This window comes from Larimichthys crocea, chromosome XII, assembly GCF_000972845.2.
Source record: "Larimichthys crocea isolate SSNF chromosome XII, L_crocea_2.0, whole genome shotgun sequence".
In the NCBI taxonomy this organism is placed as follows: domain Eukaryota; kingdom Metazoa; phylum Chordata; class Actinopteri; family Sciaenidae; genus Larimichthys; species Larimichthys crocea.
Genome location: NC_040022.1, coordinates 21591960 through 21619219, shown reverse-complemented (window position 1 = coordinate 21619219; position 27260 = coordinate 21591960). Strand labels below are relative to the sequence as shown.

The 27260-nt window shown below is 40.2% G+C and overlaps 3 protein-coding genes across 11 annotated transcripts; 2 read left to right on the top strand and 1 right to left on the bottom strand.

Annotated features, from left to right (window-relative positions):
• Positions 1-840: 840 nt before the first annotated feature.
• rfx1a (regulatory factor X, 1a (influences HLA class II expression)) lies at positions 841-14572 on the bottom strand. Of its 9 annotated transcripts, none has more exons than XM_027284754.1 (19): positions 14392-14572; positions 12120-12500; positions 11144-11235; positions 10944-11039; positions 10490-10744; positions 10255-10352; positions 9722-10139; positions 8895-9076; positions 8208-8327; positions 7948-8081; positions 7699-7817; positions 7367-7473; positions 7079-7230; positions 6633-6730; positions 5927-6076; positions 5157-5365; positions 3536-3689; positions 3392-3437; positions 841-3317 (listed from the first exon to the last, which is right to left on the bottom strand). In XM_027284754.1, exons 2-19 carry the CDS (start codon positions 12478-12480, stop codon positions 3157-3159), a joined length of 2952 nt encoding a protein of 983 aa, XP_027140555.1. In that variant the 5' UTR covers positions 12481-12500; positions 14392-14572; the 3' UTR covers positions 841-3156. The 9 variants fall into 9 exon arrangements, with proteins under 9 accessions (XP_027140555.1, XP_010748589.2, XP_010748594.2 ...); XM_010750287.3 differs by having other exon boundaries at positions 11126-11235; positions 14392-14568; XM_010750292.3 differs by having other exon boundaries at positions 8895-9070; positions 11126-11235; positions 14392-14568.
• Positions 14061-17776, top strand: rln3a (relaxin 3a). Its single transcript, XM_010750296.3, has 3 exons — positions 14061-14186; positions 16304-16453; positions 17009-17776. Exons 1-3 carry the CDS (start codon positions 14135-14137, stop codon positions 17290-17292), a joined length of 486 nt encoding a protein of 161 aa, XP_010748598.3. The 5' UTR covers positions 14061-14134; the 3' UTR covers positions 17293-17776.
• Positions 17777-18850: 1074 nt separating this feature from the next.
• On the top strand, positions 18851-25791 carry il12rb2l (interleukin 12 receptor, beta 2a, like). Its single transcript, XM_010750297.3, has 16 exons — positions 18851-18983; positions 19346-19444; positions 21091-21247; positions 21367-21518; positions 21706-21839; positions 21955-22096; positions 22605-22681; positions 22772-23009; positions 23161-23352; positions 23501-23605; positions 23680-23814; positions 24132-24281; positions 24421-24490; positions 24602-24689; positions 24809-25173; positions 25258-25791. Exons 2-16 carry the CDS (start codon positions 19372-19374, stop codon positions 25259-25261), a joined length of 2082 nt encoding a protein of 693 aa, XP_010748599.3. The 5' UTR covers positions 18851-18983; positions 19346-19371; the 3' UTR covers positions 25262-25791.
• The last annotated feature ends 1469 nt before the right edge of the window (positions 25792-27260 follow it).

The following is a 27260-nucleotide window of genomic DNA, read 5'->3' as shown; positions in this document are numbered from 1 at the left end:
AGCAATACTCTGAATAAAAAGGGGCAAACATCAGTTACTTTAAAATGTGTGTTGTCTTTTCGTTCTTTTACAAACCATACATTAAACAGCTCCGTCACCAGAGCTAACAAAAGCAGTTATTACAGATCATTTTTTACAGAGATAAATCACCACTAGATGTCACTGTTAGTCTCTCAGATTAATAAGAAAGTGCTATAAAGTTCTTGATAAAAAATATTCATTTTAAATGAATACTTACATTACTGAAATTTTATCTAAATTAAAAATCTGCTGTGAGTTTTGTTTTTGTTTTGTTTTGTATTTGTATTTGTTACTTAAGCAGAACTCAGACTACAGGAGTATTTGGTCCATTAATCTCTCACCAATCCAACTATTAGAGGAAAAATCTGAACTGGAACCAACCGTTCATCCTTGATTATGTGGTAACGTGAGGGGTTTACTGATTCAGTCTTAAACCTCCCTTACTATTTGTAGTAATTACACATGAGGAAGATGCTCCACCAATCAAGCCAATCGACACCGCACATCTGTACTTTAAAATTTTTTTTTTATAAAGACATTTGATCCCAAACCTCATAAAACAGACTGAATGTATGTGTGGTTTTGATTTCCAAGTGTCACTGCATCGCACAATATATCAGAAGTGGTATGAGTAAAGAACAGAACTCAGTCAATCTGTTGATCAAAACTAAAGTCTGGATGTGGCTGCATGTCAGATGCCCGATCTATTTGTTAACCACAACAAATCTGTCTGACGTATAGACATGACTATACTTCCTGTTCAAGACAGGCGCCTCTGCTAAACTTCGAGGAAAACAAATGCAGCCGAGGTAACATGAGTGCAATTTTAAAAATTCTTTAATTTATATCTTTAAAATTAAAAACATCTGAATTGCATTCTACCACCTCCAAAGGCACAGTCATACTTACAGCAGACCAAATTCATAAAACACTGCCACTTAACATCTTTTTTTTTTTTCTCAATTTGTTTTGTACATAAGAAACAATGCACTATAAAAAAATGACTAAACATTTTTCTTACTGGGTAAACAATGGCCATTCTATATGCTGTAGATCGTTTAAAGACTGGAGTGATATGTACTCAGCTGTGGTAGCATTGGACTCCATATAAAGGACGATGTGCTGGTTTGAGGCTGTCAATGCCTGTTGAAAAACGTGCGCATTGACGGCTATTTAAAAGTTAGGCGTTGTATTTAAAAGTTTCACAAAATGACATGTTTGTAACAACCAATCGCGATGAACAGTGTTTAAGAATGTGGATGTTTGAAGCAAAACAAAGCCATTGGCAGGAGGCCGGAAATGCAGTGAGATGAAAGCACAGTGGGGGGTGGGTGGGGGATGAGTGTCGGTGGAGGACTGTGCAGAAAGAGTCATCAGATCTCTCACCTCGCACCAAATTCTCTCAAATGTGCTGAGCTCGCACGAAAAATCTGACACCTGCACCCCCCCCCCCCCCTCCTTAAAAAAAAAAAAAACCCAAAAAAACACACCTAACACTTGAAAGAAAATGAAAAACATTTCAGATAACTCTGTCGGGGGTTTTAACGACAATAGTCAATATGTGCAAAGAGGCAGGGCCTTAGCCTGTTTGGGGAAAAGTCATAAGATATGATATAGGATTGATAACTGAACGTACAATCACAAATCAATAATGCATACAAAGGTTTTTCTTACAATGTGTGACAACACAGCACCATACACTACACAAGAGCTTCACTTAGTGACAACAAAATTCAAAATAGTGGATAAATATACAGTAGAATAGAAGTATATCACCGTTCTTACTCAGGCACAGTCCTCCCTAAAACATGGAGTTAAAAAACAATGGGGTTTCCGGGATGGGTTTGGCACACACATGGAAAAATATATATTGAAATAAGGCAAGAAAATGATATGTCAAAAGGAAAATGAGGCCACAGAGGAACGTATTGGATGGACAGGAATGGAGCGTTTCGAACATAAAAATATGACACGTACAGATACGGTACCGCTCTCGTGGAACCAGATGTTCAATAAAAGAGAGAGAGGATTTTTTTTGCAGCAACTAATGGGAGCCCAAATTCTATAGCCGTAGCTTTTTTCTTTACAAGTGTGTGTAGCAGCTGCGACAGGCACTCCAAGAAACCAAGAATGTTTTTTCTTTACAGGCGAATAAAATCAAACAGGAAATCTACACGCGTCTCCCAAATCAAGACCTGAATGCCTTAGAAAATATCTACAGAAAGAACAGTACACATTTGGGTTGACTCACAGTCACAAAGCCAGACGCGCGCACACGCACACACACACGTATATACACATACATCACCATGGAAAAAGCGGTCAGCATTCAGAAGTCATAGCAGAGCAGTGTGTGACCAAGTGCTCATACAGAAATCACACACACACACACACACACACATCAAGAAATCCCACCAGCCCGCTGTCTTTGACAGAGGTGTCTTCCCTTCTCGACAACACACCTAAAGCGTTTAATGAATTAGTGAAAAACATTTTTTTTGTTAAAAGTCCACTTTGCACCCTCCTCCTCCTGTTCATATATATATTATTTTTTTACACACGCGCACACACACACGCAACACACATCACAGTAATTTCAAGACCACTTTGATACGGCAGTGACAGTTTTTAGGAGGACTAAGGGTTGAGCAGACGTTTCTCAGCAAGGACAGAGCGAGGCTACAGGTTGCAATGCAATGAAAGAGACAAGAAAATGACCCCCCCCTCCCAAAAAAAAAAAAAAACATGCCTGGCTTTAGTTAATTTTTTTTACAGATCAACACAACTGACGGTTAAGATGTGGATTTCTTTGCATTGAGAGTCTGGTTTTGAAGCCACATCCTGTTACACTGCACCAGTGATTGTGTATTGAATCGAAGCTGTCAACAGGTGGTTGTGCCATCCAGGCAGCAGCAGTACTGACTGTGGAGTGTGTGTGTGTGTGTGTGTGTGAGTTTGATTGTGTGTGTGTCTGTGTAAACAAGTGGGACAGTTACAGTATGCACACACATTTACAAGATCTATATACATGTGTCAAGTGTATAAATTAGCATTCTTTGTACATGTACGTGTGTGTGTGTGTGTGTGTGTGTGATCGAATATAATCAACCCACGTCAAGTACTTTTACTAAGTGATTAGTTGTCAGCTGATCCGGTTGTGAAAAGGACTCTCTGGTCTGTTCTGGCCAGCTTGGCAGGCGGCTCCAGAGACTCCTCTCCCAGCACAACCGCATCTGAGGGAAGAGACAGCTCCTGTCCTTCCTCATCACTCTCCTCCTCCTCTTCCTCTTCCTCTTCTGGGATAGACATGGGTAAATGAGTTACCTTCAAATAATGCTGTAAATGTAACAGAAGAAATGTGTCAATTTACCTTTGTCGGGATCCAGTTGGCTCAGGCCCCGGCCTAAACTGGCAAACTGATGGCGAGAGGGGAAATGTGTTAATATAAGTAAAAGAGATTAGTAAAAGAGTATGGCTTATAATAGTTGGTTTATTAATGTGCGTGTGTTGGTACCTCTCCCATGACAGCGATGGGGGTCTCTCCTTTAGCCTGAGCCACTCTGTGCTCTATCAGGTAGTACATGTACTCATCGTACAGCAGGCGGATCAGGTGAAAGGAACCAAAACTGGCGGCACTCCTCAGGGTCAGGTCCCTGATCACCATGGAACTGGAGAGCAGATGTGGTGGTCAGTAAACCACTGTGGCACATATATTTGACATCGATATCTATTATTCCCCAAGCTTACTATTATTTCTTACGCCCGTTTTTTTGGCACACTACTCGTCCTGCATATTTGGTCGCATATAAAAAAACGGTATCAAAACGACCAGCTCGGCTGTGACACGCGGACTATTCTAAGCGGTTTTCGAATTATTCTGGGAAAACATGCCAATGTTACCTTATAGAGAGACTAGAGTGTGTGACTTCATCACAGAGAGAACATTTTGTTCAAAGAATAGATTTGGAAACTGTGCCCGAGGCCGCAAATGTCACCCTTTAGAAATTATTTATACATAGAAACATAGGAAAATTCGTCTTCTCACTCATATTCGTCTGCTGAAGCTGTCAGACTTATAGTTTTGGCATGGGACGCAAAGATGCGCCAGCAACATGCGTCCACCGCCCCATCTACTCCCATGTAAACTGGAGAAGATAAATTTCCAAAAGGAGCAGGGAGCGCCTGTTCTTTCTCCAACTCCCAAGGTCACAGTTTTAAAAACACTCGTCTGAAACTCGGCACGGAAAAGGTCGACAAGATGAGGACGCTTGTGGTCGTTTGGCTTTTGGATACGCCACACCGTTTGGCATCTGTGGCCACCTGTTCGAGGAAGATTTTCTGTGTCTCTCAGGGGTCAGGGGTCAGAGGGAGAGAGAGAGAGAGTGCGCACCTGTGCCTAATTGCTCTGGCCTGACCCTGGTTGCTTGGCAACCTCAAGCCTGCCTTTGACTAACTTTATTGAAGCCTCTGTGCTATGGGGGCGACGGGGGCAGAGTCAGGTACACTCAAAATGTCTTTATAAATGTTCTAGTTGTTTTTATTACTCTTCTCTAACCACGAGGAGGAAGTAGTCTTGGTTTTTCCACTATGATGTCACCTCTGTGTTGATTTCTCAACAATTAGACCAACAACGACAGAGACAGAGAGACCTTATGACTCACAGTGAGTCCACTGATACATTGATATAGTTAGTCTGTTACTTATTCTATAACTTCCATCAACAGAAGACATTGTTTTTACTCGGCCTTGTCTTAGTCTCAGACAAAGAGGATTTTATTTCAAGACTGCTCAAGACCACAACTGCAAGGATATTTTGCTTGCAAGCTATTTGCCACCTGATTTGCATACTGTATACTGAGGCATACAGCTAATGTAGTGTTAAATTTGTGAGAGTGTGTTATTCCTAAGTAAAATTTTTAGTTGTGTCTTTTCTTGAGGTACATGGTCTTTTAAATGGAGGGACTGATTTCTGTGGATCTTTAAGATCAATTTGGGATTTCATACCAACCATTCGAGTTCATACATGTTAGTGACTATAAGAGAAAAAAACAACAACTAGTAGCTAATCTCACAGCATCAATAAATCCAAAAAGGTAAGAGTGGAAATGAAAATGTTCAAATGTCCCTCATCACACCTGTAAAAGGACCACTTGAGCAGGAAAAGCTTGGCGGCCTTAGGGAAGGCAGGGCTGTGCTGGTAGGGTTTAAGGACTTGGGAGACCACACCATCCAGCCACGCAGCCCACTGCTCCAGGGAGTTCTGCTGCTGGAGGGTCAGCTTGAAGTCCTGCTCTAACCGCTGGACAACACGGTCTTCACACCGACACACCCATGAAGCCTGCTCCTGCATAAGGTGGACAGGATGAGGCCAATGTCAGTAAAAAGGTATTAGTTGTACTAGTAGGGGGCAGTAGGACGACCTCATGTTTAAACAGACAAAGGACTCAAGTCTGTGTGAGAGGAACTACAATCTGTGCCAACACTTTCAGTATCTAACCATGTGGTCTAGACTAACTAGGGGAAGGAGAAAGACCAAGAGTTTCTGAGAAGAGCAAAAGGGACTGGTTTGCATTTCCTTGGTAGGAACGTTGCAGTAAAATGACACAGTAACTGAAAAAGTAACTGACACAACTGACTGCCAGTTTGACTTTCTGTCTATGATTTAGTTTAGGAACAAACTGAGTAGATGGGTGTTTCCTGTGGGTCTAGACAAGTGACAAAATCCAGGTGATGAAAACTTGAAAATTCTGTTTTTTCGCAACTTAAAAGCATTAAAACCACAATCTACAGCCGAAATAGTCACAACGCTAAAACGAAACGAAACAAAGATTTAGCTACGAACACTGAAACTAACATGAGGCTACACAAATGCTGTCAGTGCACATTGTTTAGAGGCCAAACCAACCTGAACGTTGGCAAAGTCAACACGGTTGAGGTCGGAGAGCATTTGGTTGATCTGGGCCGTGTTCTGGAGGACAGCTCGGGCTGCCTGGGCGAGGTGGTTCAGACTGGTGTAGCGCCGCAGTGTCTGAGCAAAAGCGTTGGCTGACGTTACCTGAGAGAGCACAAGGAGAAAAGGTCATCATTGTTTGCATACACACAAATATCTCCACAAATGTTAATAGTGCTTTTGGGTGAGTATTGTAACGTTCAGCTCTGTACTGGGTCTTAATGAATAGAAGGGACAAGCGAGAAAAGGCATGTCATTAATCGAGTGTTACAGGCCTGTATTTAACAGCATGACCTTGTGTCTTCACCTAAGCATATATCAATGTCTGGATCAATAATGCTGCAGAAGTGATGCGTTAGCACTGTGAAAGAACTTCGTGATCAGACTGTTTCCATACAAAATAACTGATGATTTGCATGATTGATCTAGAAGCAGTGCCGTATTTACTTTCTGTATTTTATGTAAAATCAGTTCTTGCTCGTGAAATTGCACCATGTTCAAAGCTAACAATTCCTAAGCTTGCAGTCAGTCCCTGCAGAAGTATGTTTTTTATGTTGTTGTTTTTTAAACGAATGATCCTGCAGGCCTTAAAAACAATTTCCTGTATGTCTCGGAGAGCATGTTTTTCCACCAACTCTAAGTTGGCACAAGGGGAGTGTACCTTGATGCGGACCATTTCCTCAGGGATGTTCATCATGGCGTTGGTCAGCCAGCTCTCCAGGCTCTTGGCAAAGTTGCGGATGGCTTGAGTTAAGGCACCTGGGAGCAGCAAGAAAAAAAAAAAGCAGTTTTATTTATTTATTTTTTGTTTTTCTGTTCAGGAATTTCCAAAGTGACTCCAGTTCTTTTGGCAGACAAAGGTCATGGAAAATATTTCTGTGGCAGCAGTGCAGTTTTATTGCAGGTTCCAAAGACATTGAACTCAGTGTCTGACTAAAATTGAAACTTAAATAAGTCCAGTAGCTTTCCACAGCAGATCAGCAGGCACACAGTTGGGAAAAATATGGGATCACTTTTGAGGTAAAAATGTTATCACATGATATTTTGTTATGTGCATATCACTCTGTTTTACTACATATTTACTGCATATTTCTTGTAGAGTCTTACTGGGGATGGGTCTGAGGACGTCAGGGATGAGGATCTCCACCAGGCCCTGGTACAGGCTGTTGTCACAGTCCCGGCTCCAGCGCAGCACAGGGTCATACTTGCACAGCAACACCAGGCAGGACTTAGGGAGGCGCTTCTCTGACTCATCATGACTGCCAACACACATACAGTTTTAATTATCTACATTTAAAAAAAAAAAAAAGAAATGTCATTGCCACTCCAAAAGAAAGATGTTTATTATTGTGTTTAGGACTGAATTTTAAATGCTGGTGAGTCTTGAACACTCACACAGCCAACGTGGCATCTCCAGCTTGACTCTGGCTGAACCTCCAGAAGGTCTTCCATAAAGTTTCCACCAGGGTAAACTGCAGGTTGACCATCACATCTAGTATAGCCTGACAGAACACAGAGAGAACATCTTGTACATCAGTGACTGATAATAAAGGACTGAGCACAAACAAATTATCAGAAGATCAACTGGACAGACACAAGGTGAGGAAAATAAGTACATTGGGAATAACTACTTTTAGTGGTGGCTAAATAGTTTTAAACCCATCTTCCCTTTTCCAGTAAACTTTCAGTCAAGGTAGCTAGACATACAGGTAACCTCATCTGGTTACCTCACAGTGTTCTCTGTACAACAGCTGAAAACTCTTTATGTGCTCCAGCTCAATGCCCTCTGGCAGAGACTTCCCCTGGAGATCGATGTCTGGGAACTCTGGCAGTGCCCTGGATGCATCTGGAACACAGGACACAAGAACACAATCAATGATAATGTATATGTGTATTGTATTTCCACAATAATACCATCAGTCTGATACATCGCTTTCACATCCGTAGGTATTTGCTCTGCTGTTGACTGAACTCACCTAGGAACTGCTGGTATTGCTGAACCTGGGTGCTGATGTCCACCTGCCCTGACCCCTGCTGCTGTTGCTGCTGCTGGCCTGCTCCTGCTGCTGTGCCATTGGTCATCCCCTCTACTTTATGCACGGGCTTCAACCTAATAGGAAGAACAGGGTTAAAGTACATAAGATAACTTAGATGAAGCATTCAGATGAACACAAAGATGGTGAATAAAGAAGTACAGATGTGTGTAGCAACGTCCTATAGGGAGATATGTAAGTACCTCTGTTTCTGTGAGAAGGGCTGCTGCCTCATGGCCAGATGTTGCTGGTCTTCCATCAGACGGAGAAGAGAAGAGCCTGCCTTGATCCTCAGCCCGTAGTAGTGGTATTTAGAGTTACCCCTGTCAGGAAAAGATATGTTTATAGATAGATAGATAGATAGATAGATAGATAGATAGATCTTTCATTTCATAAACATAATAACCAAACATTCTGTATTGTTTAACTAAACCTGAACTAAACATTTCAAAAAAGTCTCACTTGCTCACCCTCCCCTCTTTTGTCAGATTCACTCACCCACACACATGCTGTCTGTCTTCATCTCTACCCACACATCTTCCTACAGTAGGCGAACATTTTGAAGTGTTCCAAAGAGCTTGATAGATTATAGATCTCCTATAGAAAGCTTTGTGTGGATGTCCAGTAATTGCAATCTATATGCATGTGGATCATACTCAGTGAGTAAAAGGAGGATGTCTGTGATGCTGACGTGCATCACTATGGTAGTGGAGATTGTGGGACGAAGTGCACTCCTCTCTCTCTCTGTGTCTGCTCTCTCCATTATGTCATGTTGATCTAACGTTTTCTGTCTAATTTGTTTTTGTCAGCAGAAACATATCTGATCAAAATATCCAGCATGTACGTGTCTGTTTATAGTCTAAGTTTGATTGACTGATGACCCATCTCACCGTGTGCCCAGGCGTCGTGTGCGTAGCCCCATGAATACAGATCTAATGAGTTTCCCAAAAGAGGCAGCGTTAACAGGCTCAAGTTTCTGTTCCTGGCAGTGCAGCAGATAGTGGCAGTAGAGGGTTGAACGTGGAAGACTCACTCCTTCAGCTGTCTCATAGTTGTCCAGCAACCACTGTACCTGACACGCAGCCAATGAAAAAAACAAAACAGCTGGAGCAGTTAGCAAAACCAGTTGACACAAAGAGGAAAACACACCTTAATATATGTGCTGTCTTTTTGCAAACACACTACCCACGTTTTTGACTCAATATAGAGGACATGCTCAAATATTTTTGCAAATAAATTATACAAGCACAAACAAGTCCATTCACATTTGCAGTCTGTCGATCATTTGGGAATGAAAACACAAATTGTTTGCGTGCCGTGGCATACAACTTTGGTATGCAATGAATTAATGACCTGAAATATGGGATGTTTGCCAAACATAGGTTTCATTATCATATGGGGTTCAATATGATGAATTTGGTATGAACAATATAGTGTTGGGGCATTTCAGGCAAATTTAAAATGCCCCTCAGCACATGCACTGTAATGATATGAAAAATGATGAGGTCATGGTTTATTTTGAGGAGGAAATCACAGTTAAAAATATTCTATGATACAAAGTTTTAGTATTTTTTTTGGTCCTAATATGAATCTCCAAATTTTTAATTGTGCTTTCCAGTAGACAAAACTATGACGTCATCAGTGTGCGCCACCAAAGGGTTGTGTTGATGAAAAACAAAAACAAGAAGAAATTCCTGCGCTTGGCGCCTCTGCATACCTTCTTGTCTGCCGACGGCACGCTACTCTCCTCGCCCTCTGTAATACTCACAGTGGCTGGAGAGGCGCGGGCTGTGTGCGAGTAGTTCTGACTGTTGCCAGCTGCCCCTCCACTACTGCTGCCCAGCATGTAACCCCCCTGGATCACATAGCTGCCCGCTGCGCCACCGTTGGTGCCTGCCCCGTCTCCATTGGTGGTGCCACCTGTTGTCACCACTGTGGCACCTCCCCCTGTGGCATTAGTGGGCTGGGCCACAAACATGGACACACCCCCTGTTGTGCCAGCGGTCACTGAGACGGTCAGAGGTGTACCAGGGGTGGAGACCTGTGAGCCTGAAGTTGTCTGACCTTCATAATACTGGGTGGCTGTGGTCTGGGTGTACAGCGGCGTGTCAGTGTACGGGAAGGTGCTGGAACGACTGGATAAAAGACATGAAAATATGTGTTAGGAGAAAATTAAGCTATTGCAGAAATTAAACTGTAAATAAGGAAAATATTCTGTATGGAAAATAATGAACACAGTTTTATTCTGACATGGTGCTGGTGGTGTAGTTGGTGTCCGCTCCTTCCACATACTGCACTTGATTGGTGTACACATGTTGCACTGGCACTGGAGTCAGCTGCTGCTGGACCTAAGAAGTGGGCACACACACACTTTCATTTTATTTGTGGACATCCTTTGTCTGTTTTTGAACTAACTTTTATACATTTCTTCGCTTTCTGTTTCCTTAACTCTATAGCAGTCACCTCCCTTGTGTCCCTGACCTACTTGGAAAATGACAGTCATAGCCTGCAGTGGTGGCTGATCATGGCATGAGCATGTGACTGCAGGTTGCCCTCCTATCTCTTTCCCTGCACACACAGTCGCTGGCACTACCGGTCCAAGGAAAGGTAGAGGACTCTCACGTCTGAAGTCTCCTGATGCAAAGGCCAGGCACTGTGGCAGTGCTACATCATGAGGCAGCAGGCATTCTTCTAGATTCTTATCCCTGACTAACACTGCCTCCGCAGTGCTAGGGAGGTGCTAGACACCAGCAGATGCAAGTTCGACCAAAGATTAGTTGGCTAATACTAAGCCGAAATGTGAGTAATCTGGAAATGCCACCTTGTGATGGAAGCTGTGTTGACCAGTGTGTCTGTTTGTATTCCACAAATGTGTGTTAGTTAGTTAGGGGTGGCCACCCGTGATGAACTGTGTTACTGTGTGTGTGTGTTTGACTCACCTCTGGGCTGATATGAACAGGCTGGAGACTGGTGACACTGAGCTGGGTGCCTGGCTCAGTCTTGGCTATTTGAGAAGTGGCCTGCACCACGGACCTCTGCTGAGATAAATACTGCTTAGTTTTCAAAGTCACTGAAACATCAATTTCATGGTGTGTTTTTGTATGCGCAGGCATATTTTTACCTGTTGAGCCGTCTGTACCTGCTGAACAACCTGCGTGGGAACTCCCGTCTGCACCACAGCTGGAGGGGGGCTAGAGTCTGACACACTGTCGCTTGAGTGAAGGGAACCCTCTGAAGGACAAAGAGGGAATGTAAACACATTGTTGGTGACATTAAGCGACTTTCATGAAGTTGGTGATATGCTGCCATTTTTGTAGGAGCGCAACTCGTCCCTTCAATCACTCAGGAAGTCTCAAACTCAGTTATGAAAGTTACAGTTACTAAACAACAAACTCAGAACAAAGAAATGTGTAGCAAGGCGACTAAAGCGTTTATTTGAAAATGTGAAAGTATATCTTAGTTCTACACAGTTACAATCCATGTTACTTAATGGACTGCCCTTGAGAACATTATATTTGATGAAGAGAAATCTGACATTTAAAAGAAATATAACCTTTATAAGCACCTCCAATTTTATGAGTAAGCATTAAAATATGAACTGATTAAGTAAACCTGTTTCTGTGCAAGTATAACTGCAAAGCCTTAAATTGGCCTGGTCTGCCTCTGGGCCATAAAGACCAAATACAAGTAAGGCGGTGTGGCTGAAACGCAGGTCCTCCCATTCATTTGAATTGGGGTAGTTAGTTGGTGTGCAACCTGGAGCAAAGAGGTTGAACCAGAATTAACTTTGGGAGAAACACAACCCAATGTCACACTGAGGCTGCCAATCAGGCAATCAAACTGCTCAGCCTGAAATATCACTGAAACCAGGCACTATCCAGGCAGAGTTCATGGACCAAATTATGATACCGAGTTGTATCCTTGATTTTTGTGTACCCAGCTTCAATATTTGTGTCAAGTTTATGCTGCAAAATAGAGATACCAAGAAGCTTCTCTTTTGGTTTATGTCAGACTGTTTGAGAGAATCGTGTGTTGCCTATAGCTGAAATTCCTGATTTGGTCTGAACACAAACATCCCAGTGACATATAATGGTATGTGATGTTCAAGGCCTTACCTGTGACCGTGACAACGATGTACTGAGGAGTGCTTTGAGCATTTCCCGACTGTGTCGGGGAGCCCTGGATCTCTGCAGTCACATACTGTGTCTGAGCTGGCTGGGCCTGAGCTGTGGACTGAGTTTGACTGCCAGTGGGAGGCTTCTGAGTGGTGATGGAAGTGGCTTGATCAGTGGGAGTAGTTTGGCCTGTGGGTGTGACGACAGTGGGAGTGACCACAGTAGTCTGAATCTCGGCCAAAAACTGAGGGGCAGTCGGAGGAGTGGAGCTGGCATCAGGTTGCCCTGGTGTGACGGTAACACTGGCCCCCTGGGGTTGGGCTGCCGGCTGGATCTCACCTACGTAGCCTGAGGTGGCCATTACAAGAGCTGAGAATCACCCTAGGAAAAAACAAAAACAAATGACTAGTTATATATTTCTAGAAACATTAAAGATTCATCATGGAACTGTTTGTCTTTCAAACCACTGTATAATCTTTTAGATATAGACTGGCAGGGGACAGAAAACTATCCCCATATTGGAGGAGCACATCTGTAATGACTCACAGCTTCTAATATATTACTATGCTATAAAGAAAATATTACTTTTAAAATATGTAACTAGTAATATTTTAGTAATATATATATTTATGTTTAGTAATAATTTCAAACAGGAGGTCTACATCAACATCAGATCCTGATCTGATCATCACTTTCTTTAATAAAAATCACCTCTGATCAGAACAGTTCAATTCCTGGAGTCATTAGGAATATTTGTACATTCTCATTTGCCTCCTTGATGCAAATGAATAAGAGTAAGAGGACGGTTTCTGAGACTACTACTGTGGCTGACCTGTTGGTGGTGCAGCTAATGTGGCGACGCGTGGGAGGAGCACTGACGGGAACAAGCATTTCTGTGTCTCATGTTACCTGTAATGTGATCACACATCCTATGGCCTTTCACATATAGTTATTGCACACAGCACAAGTTGGGGGAAAATCCCTTACGACACTGTGTGACTATTGCAGGCAGTTGTTTTGCTTTATGTCACGCACGGTTACTTGGAAATGACATGTGCACCTTGTTATTTTTTGTTGTTGTTTGCAAAAACCTTTTGATCATCTTTGTTTAACTTGACAAGAAAGGGGGAGATTGAGCGGTTTGTTATAATAATAATAATAATAATAATAATAATAATAATAATAACACATTTTATTTCACAGGTACCTTTCTGTCACCAGAGTAGACAGCAAATAAGAGAAAAAGAACCATAAAAGTATATCAAATTACAAGAATACAACATAAAAACAGGTTGAAATAGGACAATGCAATTGAATCAGATGGGATATATGAAATTATAAACAGGTGGGTTTGCAAGTGCAGACTTGAAGTTGATGTTCCTTCTGTCTTCTGTGCTTTAAAAGCATCATGAGGGTTTATAATACTTACTTACATTACTAGTGAACAGACAACAAGAACCCGTATTTTTAAAAAAAAATCTATGAAATCTCCTTTTGTAGCAAACCAGCGAACAAACACGTCAAACTAAACTCGGACCTGCAAAGCACCTGCCCTCCTCCGCCACGCCCATTGGATGTTAAACGTCCCCAGCTTTCTTCAACTTTCTATCATCGATTAAGCGATTTACTTTACCTTTTTTCTACAAATGTTCCAACTCTATCTGTATCTAAATAGTTACTCTTATGATTTCACTACCATAATTTGGTCTCCCTTTCCCGTTGTGTACTCAGAGATGGTTTTCAGTTGAACCGGCTGCTGCTGCGGGAGAGGAAACAAAATAACCGTAATTTGTTAAACCGCCATAGAATGTTATGCACGTTAAATGTCGGTTAAACTGACGAGTGACCGTTAGTGGTAACTGCTGTAACGGGCACACGTCGGTCGTGACAGCGCCTGGTGCTAGCTGCCTTCACAGCGAGGCAACACGGGCAGCGAGCTAACTGGTCTCTACAACAACCGCCATTTTGTACCTTTTTTTGCATTTGACATCGCCATAACAACGGCCTGCTTGAGTATGCAGCTGTGGCCGCGTCGTCATGGCAGGGCACAATTCACTGTCACTTGCAGTAAGCGAGCACAGACTACCCCGCTTCAAGACGCGGACTAGACTGATTATCAAGTACGACGAGACTAGCCTGCAGGCTAACCTCAGCTAGGCAGTTGCCTGATGTGGCTAACGTTACTGAAACAACAAGGGAAAAGAGCAATAGCACAATTCAGCTGAAGCATAATTGGACATATAAAATATTTCCTATATGTAAAGATCTTCACCTCTTGGTTCCACTTGTGTATTTCCCCACCGGTAAAAAATATCTTCTTTTATTTTTATGGCGGATTCAGTTGTTGTTGTTGTTGATTCTCGTTGCTGGGCTCTTGTCGCCAGGGCTACCGTGGCTATGGCGCTTCGTCCTCACCAGGGCAACTGTTGCTACCCACCCGCTCCCTTCCCTCCCCCTTCTCTGCGCTGATTGGCTGAATGCCGCCAAATTGTCTTAAAGTCACAAGAACAGCGATTTTTTTCACTACAAAGCCTTCCACGCCTATTTGTGCAACAATCCTGTCAATCACAGACATTAAATGTTTTCAGCGAAGGCGGATGCTGGATGTGAAAGTAATAGGTTAATGTGACTGCTTGTCAAAATTCTGCACTGGGTGATTTGGTGTCACAGTAACTCTGTCTACTACCCATTTCTCCTGAGTGATGATACATCTGGACCATTTATCTGAATACATTGACACTAATGGCCTGAGGATCTGATAGTTTGACTATCTACAGTGGTTGTCTTATTCCCTTATAATAAAATGCTACAATATATTTATTTTACAAATATGTTGGGCACACCCTCACTTCAGCAAGGTGTTCAAGTAGCATTATTAAACATAAGCCAATATATTAGAAATATATAATTACATTTTCTTCATAGTCAACACTTTTATATAACATTATAGGATAAAACACAAGACATCTGATTATACCGTATGTATGACTGTGTTATAACATGTGTAAACAGTAACTAGCTACTTACTTTTTATAGTTTTATAGTTATGCAAGTAACTAGCTACTTACTTTTTATAGTTTTATAGTTATGCAGGACCAAATTATAATGTATCCATGATGTGTACTGTTAATGCATCATACATTTCTAAAAAAGTATGGACCATTGCATTTTTATTTTGCTCCTGTGACCTCCACCGGTCACTTGCGACTGTGTTGATGAATGTCAGGTTGGACACCCTCCTAAAATGCCATTTTGTTTGCTTGTTATCATCGCATTAATTACAAATTCATCATCCCTATTGTAATTTCCTAAACGAGTGACCTTTGACTATAATACAGATAAAAATGTGTTTTATTTTTGTATGACTCATAATAAGATTTCCGTGTTATCTGACTTTGAAAATGTCACTGGCTCTGTCTCAGTTCGCTCAATTCACCTTTTGGCAAAGAGATGACAGAAAAAGCGATTTTCAAGAGAAAGGGAAAATTATACATATGGGAGCAATACAGGGTCTTGTGTGGATTAAAAAGGGCAACACTGATCACAATGGTTACAATGGTTTAAATATATCACTGTAGTGGTGTCAGCAAGTATTCAATCTTATCAGGGGAATACATAGCAAAGGTAAAGGCCTGAAAGGTTAAATCTCTGTTGAGGGAATGCCAATTTATATATGTTTTGTCATTTTTGGTTTTGAAAGGACATTTTTGCTATATGATGATTTGAGGGGATGCCATCATATGTCGCAATATAGCAAAGGAAATTGCCATGATCTATGAGAGATAAATAGATGGAGACATCATATTAAATATTTTATGTAAGTGGAATCTGAAGTCATAATATTGAGGAAGATTAAAGGTGGCAAAAGTGCTTCACATCCTGAAACACAATTACATCAACGGAGACCTCTGACACATTCGTTAATTATGCCACCTTTGGTCCGCTTTTTGTCTCCATAAAGGTCCCTGACTCTATCGCTCTTTCAAATCTGTTATTCTTTTGGGAAAGGCCTGCATGCGCAGTATGCATGTCTCTCTTGCATGCTTCCAGACCCCTTTATAAACCACGCCTGGGTCACCTAGAAGTCATAGCTCTTGCAAACAGGGAGACTGAAAGCTAAGTGCTGTTCAAAGCAAATAATCTCTCGTTATAACCACGTCTATTTCCTTCCATCATGTGGAAAGCTGTGGTCCTGGCTGTATGTCTCCTGGTGGCTGGGGTTCAGCCCATGGATGACCCAACATATGGGGTGAAGCTCTGTGGCCGTGAGTTCATCCGGGCAGTCATATTCACTTGTGGAGGCTCACGATGGAGACGGTCAATCACGAGTGCAGGTGAGAGGCCGAAAGTGCTACATTGTCACCATTACTGTCCTTGTGATGTCTCTACAATCACTGTTTCATCTGGTGATTATGTGTGTGATTTTATCAAGTGACTAAAATATATCCATTCATTGTATTCATGACTATCCATCCAAATTTCTAATGTTATTATCATTTCATCATATGATCCCTGTGAATTAACTCTATGTTCCTGATGAAGTTTTTGTCTTTACCATCTTCTCCTCATTTGTGATGTTGTGCAGTTATATATAAAAGTATATCTATGAATCAGAGAGCTATAATTCTCATGTACAAAGTCAAGCAGAGCTAGTTATGTATATAAAATGCTGGAAGTAACATTTATTTCAAGCTTTTGATCCTGAAATAACTTAATTTATGTTATATCCTTTTGATATGTTTTCCTGGAGATGTCCCAAGGACTTGGGACTCTCTTCTTCTATTATGACACCTTCAGCAATTGTTTTAATGATAATACAGTTCATAGACAGCTATTATTAGAGTGTAGGAGATACGGATGACTATTCTATATTGTTTCATTTGCATCAGATATTTCAGAGGATCCATTTAGCTCCCGTCAGGAGGAATCCTCAGAGGGCTTGACTCCCAACACGGTGCTGGATAGAGTTCTCCAAAGGAACAGAGAGCTAAGTTTCACACCTAGAGACAACCAGGCGGAAGTGTTCAGCAGGCCAGCGCGTTCTTTCATCACAGAGGAGATCCTGGAAGCCCTCCGCAAAGCTGACCGTAAGGGCCGGGACGTGGTGGTGGGACTGTCCAATGCCTGCTGCAAGTGGGGCTGCAGCAAGAGCGAGATCAGCTCCCTTTGTTGAGAGTCAACCTTTGCCATCTCAGTGAACACACCGGCAGACATACTGTATATTTTGAACAGATACATAAATATACAAACCCCCTCACCCTTTTTCTCCTCTTTTCATCTGAGGTCATTTTATATCCAGGGGTTTTTCAGTTAATCCATTATATGAGCTGTTTATGAATTATCGTTTTATGGCTAATATCTATGAAGTGTATGGAAAGGGCTGCCATGTGTTCAAAATGTTTCTATATCTGTTAAAAACGGCTTTGTAATGAACAGCCTTACTAATTCAACCTTGCACCGAGCTGTTATGTCCTGCCCAAACAATATGATACAACCTGTAAAAAACTTTCTTTTCCCGTAAGTTGAACTGTGTGCCCGGGAATTCAAGGGAATAAAATACTTTGTTAAGATCATTCAACAACAACTGGAAAAAAAAGAGTCTTGTTTGTAAATTAGACTATTGGTATTTTACATTTAGCACACAGAACGGGTTAACGGTCCAGACCCATAATAAAAAAATTGTGTTACAAGAATCATATCATTGCCTTTTTAAATACACACTGAATTGTCAATACTGATGCATCAATTCATAATTAAGTGTTATAGCTGGTAGACATGGAGCTAGTTTTTAAAGAGTTTTATGTACATTTATGTATTTTGGTCCATTGGTTCCCAGTCCAGGGGTCTGATTTGACTTCTGTTTTTTTATTGAAGTAATGGATAGTTTAACCTCTTTGGGTACAAAACAATTACTCAAATAAAACCATCTAGAACAGTGGTTCTTAACCTGGGTTCGATCGAACCCTAGGGGTTCGGTGGAGCCTCCGCCCTGGAATTTTTTATACCATTTGTTACAACATATCTTTGTGAGCAATCATTTTTTGAGGATGCTGGACATAAAAACTAAGAAAAGGAACAGACTTTGCTGTGAAACTGACATGAGACTGGCACTTGCCAAGGTGAAGCCACACATATCTGAACTGGTCTCTCAAAGGCAACAGCAGAAGTCACACTGAGGTAAGTTGTTGTGAGTTCATGCACTGTGTTGGTTTTGTTATTTGAACAAGGTGATGTTAATGCACGGTTCATTTTGTGCTCCAGTAAAAAAAATCATATTTTATTTTTTACTAAAGAAGGGTTCGGTGAATGAGCATATGAAACTGGTGGGGTTCGGTACCTCCAACAAGGTTAAGAACCACTGATCTAGAAAGTTTAAAGATATAAGATCACTTGACATTTGAAGCATGACAAGGGATCCTAACCAACCAGACAATGTTTTAGTTGAGTCACAAGGTCTGTATGTTACATCTTTATTTACTTAATGTTTTAATGTAAAATCTTCTGAAGAGTAACTGAAGGTGCCAACTAACTAAAGTAAGAACTACAAAAGTGTCTGTGGGGTACTGCAGCCAAGAGCACGTTTTTCCACAGACAGAGCAGGAAGTATAAAAGGGTTGTGAGTAATGTACATGTGACCGCTGCTGTGTGTGCGTGCGTGTGCGTGTGTGCGTGTGTGTGTGTGCGTGTGTGTGTGCGTGCGTGTGCGTGTGTGTGAGCATGCTCACATCATCTCGCGTCAGTGACTGGGCGGGGTAATACCCGGTTTACTGGACGGACGCGTTCAACTTCATAACAAACTTTGTCAGCCGTGTTCAGTATCGCTTCAGCATGCACCATAGGAATCTCACTGTGTCTCATTATGAGGTAAAGACAAAAAATTCAATTAATAATAATTAATTATAGTCAGGGAACAATATTTAGATAGGAAATCCGGAATGTGGCTGATTTTCTTTATGCGGTTATTTGGTTTACTTTTCATGTACTCCCTACAGTACAACGCTTTGCCACTGTGTTATATCAACAAATATACATTTACAAGAAAATGTTTGTCCGGCAAACATGACCTTTAATCATGCCAAACTGCAGTGTACAGTGCCAGCCTACGTTTTTAAATGTATAGCTTAATAATTAATTACATTTACTACCAACAAAGTGCTTGGATGTGAGGAATGTAACTGTAACGGTCTCCGTTACTTTTTCGGTTGGGTGTTGTGTGTTTCCTACAGGCACCAGAGACCAGGGTCCAAATGTAATGGCCACACTTAAGACCAGGTGGCTTCAGTCCATCTTGCTGGTCAGCCTGTCGAGCTGGTGTACTCTTGCAGGTAGGATTATTGTTTAAAACTGTATGAGGTCAGTTCTTCATGCTTGTTTGGTTTAATTAATAATCTACTACCCTAGTCTACGAAGGTCTTTTTTTTTTGCTCCACTACATCTATTTAACAGACATATAATGCTGCTTACTTATTAAGATTTTACATACAATATATATGATCAGCTTGTAAGAAATGATGAGAGAATAACTTGTGAAAGGGTAGCTAAAGTATCTCAAATTAATACAACATTAAAATCATCCCCAGGAGTTTGTATAAGCTTTGGTATGCCAATTTTAAGATGTAGTCGTCAATAAAGACTTATCTTTAAGTAGATAAGACTACTTTATCTAACATTACAAAGCTACTACCTAACCACAAAGTAGATGTTTCATGATGATACTGAGGACGTGGTTGTTGTTTTTAAAACTTTACTAAAGAATGTGCTGCACATGTTTTGCTGACAAATTACACACATGGGCTCTTGATGCAGATCACATGACCATAAGTTTCTTAACTTATTACTGACCCTACAGGATTCAGTACTACGAAGAGACGAAGAGAGGCGGTGACAATGACAGGAAGCAGTTATTTAGATCCAGACTTATCAGCGTGATCGTTTCCTGTTAATGTAACTGTCGGCATGCTTCCCCACAATGTGCAGAGTGCAGGCTGCAAACTGATCGATGCTAAACGTGTACAGGCTTATGAGAAGTGGGCGGAGGTAACAGGCAAAGATGTACAGGCTTATGAGAAGTGGGCGGAGGTAACAGGCAAAGAGTTTTTTTTTTTTTTTTCATTCGTTATAAAAAAAAGTGGTGTGTGTGTGTGTGTGTGTGTGTGTGTGTGTGTGTGTGTGTGTGTGTGTGTGTGTGATTGTAGGCATGGGCGTATGCACATGAGTAAAAACGACTCTTTGAATTTTAACTGTGGTTAGTCTCAGTCTTCTGTTACTTTCTGGCTTGTGTTCTTCACAGTGAATGAAAATAAAACTGATCAAAGATGAACATAAATCAGTACTAGATAGTACTATTTTTTTTCGGTTCCCTATTTCACTTCATTAGAAACTTTGGAAGCCCATACGTAAGTGTTCTAGTTTAGTTCGAAAAGTGAACTGAAATCCAGACAGGTAGCTTCAATGACTTACTGCACAAGGAGGTTAACACAAAATAACAAAAGGCAGCTGAGGAGTCTACACTAGGAGCAGGGCCAAGAGCACTAAGGTGACCCGACAAGTGAAAGAGGGTAAACACATGGACTAAATACAAGAGAACTGATTAGACACAGATCACACAGAGAACAAGTGGCGGATAAAAAGACAAAGTCAGGAAGCAGAGTAACAAAAGACGACGGAAGAAAGATTCATTCAACATGAAACTGGACATACAAACCCATTGTTTCATTTTTAATGTAGCTGTTTATTTGTTTGGTAAATCATTTGGTGACTCATAATATCCTGGAATCTACAGTTAGTCAGTACATTTCCTTATTGTGACTAGATTAGACATTAACTTCTTTGTTTTTGTGTTAAAAAAAAGCTCTTTATACAAGTGGTGTTTGAAAAAACTAAACTAAAACTATATAATTCAAATTCTGTCCTCTGATGATTTTGTTACATGATTATGTCTTATCTTTCTCTCTTCTTTTTCTCTGATTAGTTGCTTCACTCGCTCCTGCTCCTCCAGCTCCTCCTGAGTGCTTTATCCCTTGTGATGAGCCAAACTGTTTGCTACATATCAGCTGTACTTCAGATCCAAGGCAGGAACCTCAGATTCCCACTAACTACAGCCTGCACTGGAAGACAGCAAATAGCGAGTAAACATCAAATTCCAATCCAGCATTCCTTGTTTTAGTCATCTGACAACTTAATCTGCTAACTTTAGGAGAAGTCCTTTGAATTTGTTTTGCTTGTCTTGACTCGTCTTGTTTTTCAGGCACGGCCATGCGATCAGTGGGACTAGTTTGAATTGGCTGATCCATCGTGAAGACTTTTCCCACCATGATAAAATTCGTGTTTGGGTCCAGGCTAAGAACCAGCATGGTTCTGCCAGATCTGAGGAGGTTGTGTTCAATACAGAAGATATCAGTAAGTCAGACATCATCACTAATAATATTATAGTATTTCACACATTTCTGACTCGAAGAATCAAAGTAATTAGTTTCAGTGGATTTCAGTTGAAAAATCTGACTTGTAATTAACCTTCAAATTATCAACTTTGATATAAGTGATGTGTCATATTAAATAGTTTTTGGGTATCTGTCTCTGTTTCTAGTCAAGCCTCCCCCTCCTACAGTCACAGCGATGCATCAGGACCCCTTAGAGATTCACTGGACCTCTACCTGTAACCAGCTGCAGGGAACCTGTGATGTCCGACATCGCACAGAAGCAGAACAAGTCTGGCCTGAGGTTTCTTTGGTCTATTTTTTTTTCTTCTACTATTTTCCTTTCCTTCCTCTCAGCATAGTACATGTTAAGAGTGCTGATGAATTAATGTCCCATAAATTGTTCACTGTCGACACAGTGGGAGAACGGATTCCATAGCAGCTATACATTCGACGATCACCGGCCCTGCACAGTCTATGAATTTCAAGTTCGCTGTGCCTGTGGCAGAGGCTTGCCAAGTGACTGGAGTGCCATCCAAAGAATACAAGGCACAGAGACGAGTGAGTTCTCATTTGTGATGTGGTTTAGCATTGCGTTTGTGAAGGCTGATAATAGTTTAAAGTTTCTTCCGTTTGTTTGTTGCTGTTTTCAACACCTGTGTTGAAGATCGTTAAATAGTTTGAGAAAAATATACGTAGTCACTTTCTGACTTTTTTCTCTGATATATGATGGAGAAAGAATTCTTATGCTGTATGTGCATATAAAAATATTCAACATGTTCCCACAAAGAAAAGGTCACGCTTTCAGTCCATATCTGTAAATTCTTCCCTTCTAAAATCAGGATTGATTTCAAAAATCAGTCAGGGTCTATTCTTCAGACTATAATCTCAGTTTCAAAATGTACAGTATGGTGACAGTAATTCTGAAAATGAAACAAAAGTCTATAATCTAATTCACCCCAAAAGTGTTGTCCTCCTCTTTAACTGTTAACTGTTAAAAAAAAACAATGAGTTACACAAACCTGCACTTGGTTCTGATCTCACCCATTGTTTTTTCCCTCCTCCTCAGCCCCTGTTGGAGAGCTAGACATATGGAGGGACTGTAGGATATCCAAAGAGACCTCTGACTGTATTCTGATGTGGAAGGTACTTAAAACAAACAACCCGTTTTCATTATTCTCTGGTTAAAAGAATGAACCATCATGCAAACTTGCTCTTTCTCTCCATCCCACCCAGAGGCTTCCTATGCATCGGGCATGCGGTTTCATTCTGGGATATGGAGTCAGACTGTATTACAGTAACAACACTGTGGAGTTGGTGAATGTGTCCACGGCCGAGCCAGAGGGCCGGTTAGATTGTAATGAGATGCAGTGCCGCTTCAATCCCTCACTAAAGAATGTATTATCAATCAGTGTATCAGCCTACAATGCTCATGGCGCCACAGAGCCTTCTAAACTCGTCATGCCAATATCAGGTATTAGTTTCCCGCATAAAAGTTAAAAGTTATATTTATGGTTATGGTCGCTGTGACCGGGAACGGTGCTGCAATAATCATATATTGCATGATCTTTAATTCTGTCATTTCTATTTCAGCAGAACTAACAAAGCGTTTGTCTCTTGCTAAGGGAAAGATAAGAATGAGCAAGCTATTGACCTTAAGATGAATGAAGAGAACCTCACTGTGTCCTGGGATCTGCCCTCTCAGCTCTCTGACAACCTAAAGGAATATGTGGTGCAATACAAACAAGAATGTTCTCAGGACCAAGCATTCGATTGGATCAAAGTGAACAAAAGCCAAAGAACAGCATTTTTCAAAGGTCTGTTTGATGTGGATACTTTGATATCAATGCCAAAGATATGTTTTCTATTTTTTTTTAAATTGCAAGGGTTACTTGGTAGTTGTGGTTGTGCGGTGGTTGGCCTTGTGCTGCCTGCTTTTACTCGGATGTGTGCCTCCACCTACAGGTCAATTCAAAAAGTACACACCGTACCGAGTGTCACTGTTCACAGTATCGAACGGCGGTGAAGTTCATCACCTTTCATCGCTTATTGGATATTCTCTTCAAAAAAGTAAGTGTTACCGTTTTATAATATTGACCTCTCACCTCGCTGGAATATAAACCTCATCTCCATTTCTCTATCAGCTCCCTCTAGAGTGCCATTATTTCAGGTATCTTCCATTGCTGCTACTCACGTGACTCTGCTTTGGAAGGATGTTCCACCTTGTGAGCAGTATGGGGTGATCCTTTACTACCAAATAGGAGTAGCTGGACAAAAAGGTACATATCAACAATATATGATACAGCTGTTGTAGTTAGTGATGGAAACAAAGCAGACTCTGGTTACATCTTAACAATTGGATTGCCATAAAATATTGTACAGACATTTATAGTTCCAAGAAAATAATTCCCCTTTGTTTTGTTAAACTATGTTACAAAATCACTATGCATATGCAAATAATGATATAAATAGGATAGAAAAGAAATAATTCATTTTTAGTAAATAGAAAACAAAAGTAATATGACAGTTAGTTTGGTGTGTCTCTGTCAGCTATTCTCATAACTTAACCTCACTCCATATGATTTGTCTAACCCAGTGTACAACGCATCCGCACATGATGAAGATAAGACTTTTAAGTTGCCGCATCTCAGTCCAGGACAGGGGTATGAGGTGTGGATAAGAGCTGTGAATGTAGCTGGGCCTGGAGAAAATGCCACCACGAGTTTCGAAACAGAGGAAAAGTTTGGTAATGTATCACATTTGAACTCTTTTCTCAATTTAATGTGACGAGCTGTAAGTGTTTTAAGGAGGTATCATTGTATTTAGATAATGAGTGAATTGAACACATTACTGGCTTAACAAGTTTATCTCTCTCTCTCTCTCAGCATATGTCCCAGTCCTGCTTGGAATATTAAGTCTGTTTGTGTGCGTATGCTTTTTTTGTGTGGCATTCAGGTGAGACAAGAATCTTAAACTTGTCACTGACTTATGTTGTATTTATTTTTTTATTGAACTTAAAGAATGTGATGTGTATCTTATGTGTTTTTACTCTCATTCATCTGCCAGTCCTTGTCGATCAGAAAAATCATGTGCATGGGGTGATAAAGTGCCAGACCCTCGCAATAGCCACATTTTCAGAGACATGAAGCATCAGGTGAGAGGCTGGTTGAAAATTGTAGGACTTCTGTGTCTTCTGTTTTTAGTAGTTGTAGTTTTTACTATGTATTACCAAAATACAAAAAAGAAAAACGTCTCTGTGTAATTTCCTCATAGATTAATGACCCCAAGAGTTGGATCTGTGTTCCCATATTCAATGAGCCACATCCAGAGATCTCTCTGTTGGAGGTTGTGGAAATCCCACTCAAGGCTTCCAAGTCCTCCCTGGAGAAAACATCAGACGCTGACGAATTAAGTAGGCCATTGGTCAGAAAGGGGAGCTCACAGATGGACTGCCAAGATGATCAGAGGGACGATGTTGTAATAGAGGAGAATCATAGGACAGACCACAAATATGGAAGACAGGCATACAGTAAAATGGTTGACTCAGATGAGGACAAGGAGGATAGTTGGAGCTCAGAGGAGGAACAGTGCACATCAGGATATGAAAAGCACTTCATGCCAACTCCTTTGGAAATACTGTAAGTTTTATGATGGCTCCATGTTGAGTCATGGACATTCTTAGACGTGTGTTGTAATTTTTTTAACGTGGAAATTTTTTTCAGATGATCTCTGCGGGATCCCGGAGAGCTAACTAAGGTCATTGGAGAGATTTGTATACTAAAGACAGGCTGTACCTCTTGCTACCCTGACTTCCTCCTTTCACATTTGTTTATTGTGGCATTTGGTTTGGCTACATTTGAATATTGTTTGTTTCGCCACATGATGTTCCCATTTCCCTTTTTCTGTGCTTCATTGATAGAATACAAACCAAAAGTAGTGTTTTAAGAGGAAAAAATAAAACACATCACACATTGATCCAGACTAGAGCCCATTATTTGTGATAGCATCATGATCATATGTAAAATGCTTGAGTCAGTGTGGAACATGATATATATTAACTACGAGATAAGCTTATGAATGTCTACATCTGTGAATCAGAAATACTACAAAGCTGCAATAACTCCTAACATTCCAGGTCTTTTTTTTATGTATTATCTTCTCATTTATCTGCATTCTTTTTGTAATATAAAAAGTAAAATGTGCCTTTCACATTCGTACAACTGTCATACATGACCGAATAAACAATTTGAATAAGGGTGTGGCTGCAGAGTTTTTAACTTATTTAATTTGGGTCATTAAAATGACAACACAGCTACAGTACTGTATGTATCAGTAGTCACTGTACGATCATCATATAGCCATAATATTACAGTCTTACACCTAATAATAAAACACATAAAGCCACAATACATGTCTCATATCACCTGTTCCAACAGCATGTCACACAACAATCAATCAATTAGTATATCAGACCTAATTTGTACAGCACTTTTCATACAAACCAAATGCTTTACACGATAAAACGGCAACCCCTACCCCTCCATAAATAAAAACAGAAGCTGACAGGACAACATAACAGTGTATGTTACAATAGATCTGCTGTATATCCTAGCCAATAAAAAATTGAAAGCATTATTTATCCATCTCATCAGGGTCACAGTGGGGCTGGAGCCTATCCCATAATAACTTTGGGCGAGAGGCGGGGTACACCCTGGACAAGTGGTCAGTTCATCACAAGGCACATAGAGACAAACAACCTCACTCAATTTAGACTCACCATAACCTTCAGTCTTTAGACTGTGGGAGGCAGCAGGAGTACCTGGAGAGTACCCACACAGACAAATTTAAGTTTTTTGATACACGATTCAATTGATCCTTTTATATATCCCTTGATTAAAAGTTAGTAACAAGAACTGCGAATAATCAGAATATCATGACCAAACCCCCCACCCCATCCCAAAATAAAGAAAAGAAAAAGAAAGTGATGTGCATGTATACATTTATTGTAACATTATTTAATTATTATTTTATACTTTTTATATTTAGAATAGAATGGAAAGCTTTTTTTGTCAGTGTACAACAGCACAACGAAAATTACAGGGGGCTTATATAGGTAATAGTACAGTACAGACAAAGATGAAATCACAATATAAATACAAATGCAAAAATAATGTATTTTAAATGTATTAAATGTATTTATTTTTGTTGTGTGTTTATTTTGTTCTTTATTGATTAATTATGAACGATTATTTTTAAAAACGTGACAGAAAAATAATATATATACAGTATAGACAAAGATAAAACCACAATATAATACAAATGCAAAATAAAATATAATGCTATACAAAAAACATTATTTTAATTATACATATTATATATATATATATATATATATATATATATATATATATATATATATATATATATATATTTATTTTTGTTGTGTGTTATTTTGTTCTTTATTGATTAATTATGAACATTTTTTTATATATTTTTAAATATTTTTAATACTATTAAAATAATATATATAACAGTATAGACAAAGATAAAACCACCATATAAATACAAATGCAAAATAAAATATAGATGCTATACAAAGAAAACATTATTTATATATTATACATATTATTAGCCTATATTATAATATTTATATATATATTTATTTATATTGTGTGTTTATTTTGTACTTTATTGATTAATTATGAACGATTATTTTTTAAAACGT

What these genes read in the sequence shown, in the direction of transcription:
- il12rb2l (XM_010750297.3), top strand. Translation starts at nt 19,372, where the DNA reads ATGGCCACACTTAAGACCAGGTGGCTTCAGTCCATCTTGCTGGTCAGC. An exon ending in CAGAACAAGTCTGGCCTGAG is followed by an intron (nt 21,840 to 21,954) that starts GTTTCTTTGGTC and finishes CTGTCGACACAG; the next exon opens with TGGGAGAACGGATTCCATAG. An exon ending in AGGAGTAGCTGGACAAAAAG is followed by an intron (nt 23,815 to 24,131) that starts GTACATATCAAC and finishes TGTCTAACCCAG; the next exon opens with TGTACAACGCATCCGCACAT.
- rfx1a (XM_010750287.3), bottom strand. Translation starts at nt 12,480, where the DNA reads ATGGCCACCTCAGGCTACGTAGGTGAGATCCAGCCGGCAGCCCAACCC. An exon ending in AACTACACCACCAGCACCAT is followed by an intron (nt 10,140 to 10,254) that starts GTCAGAATAAAA and finishes TCTTTTATCCAG; the next exon opens with TCGTTCCAGCACCTTCCCGT. An exon ending in TGCCGTCGGCAGACAAGAAG is followed by an intron (nt 9,077 to 9,721) that starts GTATGCAGAGGC and finishes GCTGCGTGTCAG; the next exon opens with GTACAGTGGTTGCTGGACAA.
- rln3a (XM_010750296.3), top strand. Translation starts at nt 14,135, where the DNA reads ATGCAGCTGTGGCCGCGTCGTCATGGCAGGGCACAATTCACTGTCACT. An exon ending in ACAATTCACTGTCACTTGCA is followed by an intron (nt 14,187 to 16,303) that starts GTAAGCGAGCAC and finishes TCATGTGGAAAG; the next exon opens with CTGTGGTCCTGGCTGTATGT. An exon ending in ACGGTCAATCACGAGTGCAG is followed by an intron (nt 16,454 to 17,008) that starts GTGAGAGGCCGA and finishes CATTTGCATCAG; the next exon opens with ATATTTCAGAGGATCCATTT.